The 7317-nt window shown below is 39.4% G+C and overlaps 1 protein-coding gene across 2 annotated transcripts; it reads left to right on the top strand.

The window, feature by feature from the left end:
- Window positions 1-23: 23 nt before the first annotated feature.
- Window positions 24-7307, top strand: LOC106943848 (B-cell receptor CD22-like). 2 transcript variants are annotated; one of them, XM_015027136.1, is made up of 10 exons: window positions 24-287; window positions 1243-1590; window positions 1682-1906; window positions 2110-2370; window positions 4451-4711; window positions 5054-5314; window positions 5997-6254; window positions 6369-6468; window positions 6557-6614; window positions 7101-7307. In XM_015027136.1, exons 1-10 carry the CDS (start codon window positions 221-223, stop codon window positions 7191-7193), a joined length of 1932 nt encoding a protein of 643 aa, XP_014882622.1. In that variant the 5' UTR covers window positions 24-220; the 3' UTR covers window positions 7194-7307. The 2 variants fall into 2 exon arrangements, with proteins under 2 accessions (XP_014882622.1, XP_014882623.1); XM_015027137.1 differs by lacking the exon at window positions 5054-5314.
- The last annotated feature ends 10 nt before the right edge of the window (window positions 7308-7317 follow it).

Genomic DNA, 7317 nt, shown 5'->3' with positions numbered 1-7317 from the left:
ATTAATTTCAGAACTACAGGCACCAGCAGATGTGCAACCTTGTTATTTTCTTTGTTAGAATTCAAACGGTGTGAAACTAAGTGGGTTATTTTAGTTGCTCTGTACAAACCACAGGCCACAGAGGAAATGTGACTTCACTGGCAGCGGCCATTAGTGCTGTAGAATCATTTATGATCATCATTTATCACTTCATGAAGACGTGAAGACATCATAAAAATAGATGGAAGGAAAAGCCATGCATTGGACTGCAGTGACCGAGTTACTTGTCGCATTTCTCTCCGTATCAGGTAATGTGTGTGTTTTACTCCTTTATCAGTCCATTAAATAAAGCAGAGCTATAGGGGGATGTGGAGAACATCATGGAGTCATGTATAGCAGGCTACTGACAGAAATGGCTTGGTTGGAGTCGGTTTGCTTATGCAGAAGTACTCATGTTTTTTTGTTGTTGTTGTTTTTCTTTTGTGAAAAAAATTCTCTTGAAGACGTGTAGTTGTCTGCAAAATGCCTTGTTTTTTTTTGTTTTGTTTTGTTTGTTTGTTTTTTTTATTGCACAACCTCAGAAATCTTTGGAAACATGAACACTGTGATTTTAGTTACTGGTTTTTATTGTTAATTCAAATGTTGAAACATGAAAAAGTGTCTTGCATCCATTCATAATGTTCTTAAATATTAGAGATGTGAATAGTATCAGATGTGAATTATTAACGTGAATGAAATTATTGAATAATGCGTTAGGGATAAGAGGCACGGGGGTCAATATAAGTTCATACTTATATGGTACATATGTGGTATATGTGGTAAAAATGAATAAATTGCAGACGAATCTGCAGTAAGGTACTTCAAAAATTGTACAAATTACTTTTTAGCATTTTTTATGACAAAACAGAGGATTTCCTTTTTACCTTTTTTTGATGGGACAGTGGAAGGTTTTAATGAACGCCAGGTTTCATAAGACAATATCTGCCCAGATCTGGATCTGGATGACCTCTTAAGGTGTCTGTGCCCGATGCAGCACTATGTGAGGGAGCACCAAGCGTCTAAAACACTAAAACAGATCACTCTTGTGAAAGTATTTCCATCCACTTGGATCCAAGCACTAATATTAAAACACAGACACAAGTGACTCATATCAGCAAAAGGAAAAATAAAACCAAATCTATTCATCAATATGCTTCCTGGGTTATACATTTTTGTCCTGTTTGTTGATCTCATTGTGATTGTTTTGTTTCTGATGCGTTGCAGGGGTCAGGGGTCAGAATGGCTGGAGCGTGACCTACTCTTCCTCACAGATCTGCACCATAAAAGGCTCAACGGTGGATTTGAAATGCAACTACACACATCCAGACACAGTGGGGGATACAGTTATAGAAGTTAGAAAACTAATATGGTACACCAAAGGGGATAATTATGCTCCTGTGGATCTGAAAGATGACCAAGATTACGCAGGTCGCATCAAGTATAAACATGGCTGCACCGTGGCTATCAGGGACGTGAGAGAGAGTGACTCTGCTGTCTACAAGTTCAGGTTCATAACAAATCACCAAAATGGAAAATACACCGGTTCGCCAGGGGTCACTTTGTCAGTCTCTGGTAATATTTCCTGTTTTAATTTTACTTTGTTTATTTTAGTGTGTTGAATGATCACATGGTTTTAGTTTCTGTTGTGTTCTCTTGAATTCAGCCGTCGAGCTGCAAGTGATCAAATGGGAGCACAAACAGAGCGGTACTCTGGCAGAGATGACGTGCAAAAGCAAATGTCTGTCTGACCTACATCCTTACATCTGGGTCAAGAACGGGCAGGACGTTTTGACGCAGACCTCCTCGTCTTTTTCATACACGTTTTCTGACGCCGACCGCATTTCTTGCGCTGCAGCAGGACACAGGAATTTCCCGTCTCCGTCAGTGTGTCAGTTGAGTTTTACACATTGCTTTGAAGATTCATGTTGGCGATGTAATGTGTTGTTAAGTTAGAAGAAAGCATGTCATAAAACAACTCTATTGACTCAATACAAGAGAAAATTCAAATTTTGTTGTTCAGTAAAAACTAGTACCAGGAATGATATGTTTGGCATTACAAAGCACTATAGTAGTTTGTGTTTTCTATTGCAGACATGCCGAATCTTCCCTCTGTGTCGATGAGTTCCTCTGGTCACATTGTGGAGGGCGACCCAATAAATCTAACTTGTTCTAGTGATGCTAATCCAGCAGCTACATACACCTGGTACAAGAAGGACACTTCTGGTCCTATCAGCAAAGGCTCACAACTCGTCTTCAAGTCTATCCAATCCTCTGACTCTGGAGAATATTATTGTAAAGCTCAGAACGTCCTGAGAATAAAGGCATCTAAAGTCGTCTTTATTGACGTAAAATGTAAGTAAGTAAATTATTTTGGGGGACTTGTGGAGGTTGTCTCAATTTACTCTTAGAGTGTTGACTTAGGGTGCATTCACACCAGTCCAGTTTATTCGGGGAGGTGTGAATATGCAATCGAACTCTAATGGGGACCCAAAAAGTGAACTTTGGTCCACCTAAAGTCCTAGGGCTCAGTTCAAGTTGAAGTGAGCTCTGTTGCGGTTCATATGTGGATGCAAGTGGACAGCAGAACACTCCGAAAGCAGGAAGCAAATTATAGCCCAAAGCATTCCCGGTCAATAGAGCCAAAATGATTACACTACAGGGAGAAATGGCTCGTGTTTTTGTTTTTTTTTAATACCACAGACTAAAGAGAAGTCCTACAACCTCTAAAATTGGACACAACTCCATTTTTGGTTGCAGTTTATGAAGAAGGAAGTTGCACTGGTCATCTTTGGAGGTTTTCGTGACAGTCCCTTCCATAGTTCTTGGCGCGAGGAGGTGAACAGGTTGTTCAATCAGTTTTAATCATTTGACGTAGTGCAGCAGGCTGCACAGTGGCGCAGTTGATAGCACTGTTGCCGTGCAACAAGAAGGTTCTGGCCCAGGGTCTTTCTGCATGGAGTTTGCATGTTCTCCCTGTGCATGCGCGGGTTCTCTCCGGGTACTCCGGCTTTCTCCCACAGTCCAAAATCATGACTGTCAGGTTAATTGGTTTCTCTAAATTGTCCCTAGGTGTGAGTGTGTGTGTATGGTTGTTTGTCCTGTCTGTCTCTGTGTTGCCCTGTGACAGACTGGCGACCTGTCCATGGCGTGCCCTGCCTCTCGCCCGAAACATTAGCTGGAGAGGCATCGACAACCCTCCCAACGCCATTAAGGGACAAGGTTGTACAGAAAATGGATGGACGTAGTGCAGCATGAAAGTGAGCCACAGCAGCTGAAGATATAACAAACCTTGCAATTTTAGTCCCCAATCGAACCAAGTTGACTGAGGACCAATGTTTTCACACCTTTTTTCAAGTGTGAAAACACTGTTCAAGTAGAAGTATATTTGAGCGACTATGCTAAACTAACTACATGCATTTCTGTTTTGACACCTGCCGCCCCACTTCCTATGTCCTTTAGTTCACCTAAAGCGATTCAGCTGACACTTGCAAATGTTTTTGTTGTTTCTGGAGGCAGCAGTGGAAAACGCTGTAAAACAGAACTTCAGTTCACCAACAAATTATGAAAGCAAGTAGTATCAAGGAGGATTTTATAGAAAAATCTCCAAAGATTGTCAAAAACTGTAAGTTTGGCTGCCATCGGTGGCAGTTGTGCAGTTTGAGATGATTTGGTGGTTTTGAGTTAGAGTAAATAAGTTGAAGTAATGCAGGGTGTTTCCAGAGTGGAACCAGTGTTTGGTTTGGATCTATGTTTTCAGTTGCACGCCGCGCTCAGTAGAGGGCAGTGTGTTTTCTTTTTCTGGTCGCTAGAGAAGTTTCTAGAAGCGTTTCTAGCAGCAAAGTTGAAAGAAGACGTACGGCCGAGAGGTTCTTTTCTTAATCTCTCCAGGATAAAGCGGTCAGTGAGGTAAATAATTTGTATTTTACGTGTTTATGTGGAAGTAGAATGAATTTGTCGAGTTTCTGTTAGCCACGTGAGTTTAAAGGTAACGGAGTGCGTCTATTATTATTTTTTTTTTTGAAGGTCAAACATATTGTGAATGTTTTGCTATTTAATATTATTTGTCTGTTCTCTATCTGTCTGTCTTAATGAATACAAATTTATTTTATGTGCTTTTTTTTTTTGGACGGCATCGTTAGACACAGGTGTCTAATTATTAAATGTCATCAAGAACGCCTCGTGTCCGTTTTTCATCCTGGAGGGAGTTATATATAATAAGCTTAGAAAGGATCGTTAACAAGACAAAAAGACATTACAATTTGGCTCCCAAAATGCTCCAAGTTATCAACACATCAGTTTTGTGACCAGGGTGCAGCCCTTCTGTACAACTGCTCCAATAGTCAATTATGAGCAAATGATTGTTTAGTTTTGCCCAAAAACCATTATCAGAAATCTCCTTAAGTTTTGAAAGTCTTCATGCTTTTCCTTCCAGACGCACCAAGGCTTCCTTCTGTGGCATTAAGACCCTCTGGTGAAGTAGTGAGGGGAACCTCAGTGAACCTGATTTGTTCCAGTGATGCTAATCCAACAGCTGAGTACATCTGGTTCAAGAAGAACAATCCTGAGCCTCTAAGCAACGACTCGCAACTCGTCTTTGAGTCTATCCAGTCGTCTGACTCTGGAGAGTACTACTGCACATCAGAGAATATGCTGAACCAAGTGACATCTGAAGGCATGTTTATTGATGTGAAATGTAAGTGACTGAAAAATAAAGCTCAAAGTGACCAACTTAAAGTCCGGAAAATTAGCTTTCACAGCTTGCAAGTAAAAAGTTATGATCACACCTCTCATCAGACCGTACTTTAAAAAAACATTTATAAACGTCCATCAAGTAGTCGTGCTAAAAGTATAAAGTTGTGGAACATAAGCAATAAATAAGCATATTTTTCAGGAGCAGTTAGGTTGTTTCACAATTGGACACTATTACCAGTGTTGCCAAACACTCGTACTCTAGCTTAAGCTAAAAAAAAAGAGAAAAGATTGACTCAGAGGTTATCCAAACGCTAAAATGATAGTTTTTCTCGCTCCCTTTCAGATCCACCAAGCTTCCCCATTGTTTCACGTAGTTTTTCAGGTGAAGTAGTGGAGGGAGACTCATTGACTTTGGCTTGTAGCGCTGATGCTAATCCAGCAGCTACTTACACCTGGTACAAGGAGCATGAAGCCAATCCTCTCAGCAAAGGCCCAAAACTAGTTTTCAGGTCTGTTCAGTCGTCTGATTCTGGAAAATATTTCTGCGCAGCCGAGAACGTTCTCAAAAGGATGACGTCGGGCAGCATCTTAATCGACGTGGAATGTAAGAAAGTGTTTTATGCATGAAGCTTCTTGCTATCTCAAAAAGATGGCAAAAAATTCTCATGCACACTTTTGCTAAAATTTCTAAGTATTTTAAAATGCCTTAATTAAACAAACAGAAAACAGTTCTTGCCAAAGCATTGAGACCAAGACTGCACGATGGCATACTAGGCCCATTGGAGGTAGAAAAAAAGGAGCAGTACATTTTGATCAAAAAACAGAGAAATTTATTTTGAAGTTAATCTCAGAAAATTTCTAGAAAAAAATAAGAATATTTCAGAGCTGGCAGAGTCAAAAAGTTGCTAGGAAAAAAAACAAAAATGTAGAAATGTTGAGATTAATGTCAAAAGTTTTCAAAAATTATTTTTGAAAAGTCAAATATTTACAAGAAAAAAAAAACATTTTTTAGATTAATCTCAGAAATTTCTAGAAAAGAATATGGACATTTCTGAGTTTCAAAAGTAAAAAAAAAATCCACCTCAAGAAGAAGGAACTAATCTTTATAGTTATATTTCTCTGGTTTTGTTACATTTGCTGGCAATTAGTTGATGCCAAGGTTTCACCTGAGTAACAACAAAGATATTATTTGACTTTGATTCCTCCAGGCGCCATATTTACGTGCCACAAATGTCTCTAGTTTCTAAGAACATCCTTATGACTGCATATATTCTCTTTTTATCCAGATGCTCCAAACCTTCCCCGAATCTCGTTGAGTGCGTCTGAAATCATGGAGGGCATTTCACTGACGCTGAGCTGCAGCAGTGATTCAAACCCAGCAGCTAATTACACCTGGTTCAAAGAAAAAGAGAAAATGCCTCAAAGTTCTGGACAAAATCTCACCATCACAAATATTGGCCGACAGCACAGTGGACTTTACTTCTGCGAAGCTCACAACAGCAGAGGAAGTCACAAATCTGCCATACATCTTACTGTTGCTGCAAGTAAGTCAGCAAAGGCATTAATTTCTGTTATCTATGCTGATGGTCCGTTTCTGTTTACATTTTGTGTTTATATTCCTATTTTCCATTAAAATATTGCTTTGTCTAATTTTTTAGGGAACAGAAACATGACATTCAAGATGATGAACATCACAAAGTTGGCTGCAGCCGCACTGCTGCTGCTGACTCTTCTGTTTGTTGTTTCTCTTTGGACGAGGTAATATCAGCGAAAACTTGTATGTTCTGGCCTCCAAGTATATACTTTTGCCCGTTTGTTGTTGAAATACTGGATTTGCTTGACTCAGGAAGAAGAAACCAACTGATGTAAAAACTGAATCGAAGGAACATGTGGAGAACATAGAGGTAAGATCCCATCTGATTAAATAAAAACCAATTTATGTCTAATATAAAAAGACTCTCAGTCATTGAGCGATGATCATCATAAGTGCTCAGGTAGAAGGCAACTGGACTTTTTCTTTTGTTTCTTCAGTCCTGAAGATGGTTGGAAGCAGCAGGCTCATAAATATTCAGAGCAACAAAGGAAAAAAAGCCATTCTGTCCTCCCTGTCTCGTTAGCTTTACGCATCTTTTGGCATCATTTCCTGACCCTCAAATTATAAGTCTGTTGCATCAAACCATGTTTAGAAATGAAGACACCTTTTTCACGAGAGATGAAACATATTTAAGGAACGAGAGAAGTCCAAATGCCATGCGAGATAAAAACTTTAAAATAGCACGATAGGATCTAATGTAACGCCTTTGATGACAGCGTAAACAGTATTATTATGTAGTATTATGTATTTTATTGAACAACCTTTTTCATTCTCAACTTTTGATCCCCTTTTATAGCTGGACTTGTGTCCTGAATATGAGAACATCTCAACCTTGAGAGCCTTTATTGCATCGCATGAGGAGAGAGAGAAGCAAACCAACCCAACGTGAAATCAAGTCAAGTTAAAACTTCATGGGTAGATGGACAGGAATCAAATTCATGATAAAATGAGATCTGAACAAAACAACGACGTCTGATGGCAGAAATAAGCATTTTCAAACATTTTCAGTGGCT

Source organism: Poecilia latipinna, unplaced genomic scaffold, assembly GCF_001443285.1.
Source record: "Poecilia latipinna isolate Pla-1442-1.1 unplaced genomic scaffold, P_latipinna-1.0 Scaffold6225, whole genome shotgun sequence".
Classification (NCBI taxonomy): Eukaryota; Metazoa; Chordata; class Actinopteri; order Cyprinodontiformes; family Poeciliidae; genus Poecilia; species Poecilia latipinna.
This window is presented reverse-complemented; position numbering and strand designations above follow the sequence as displayed.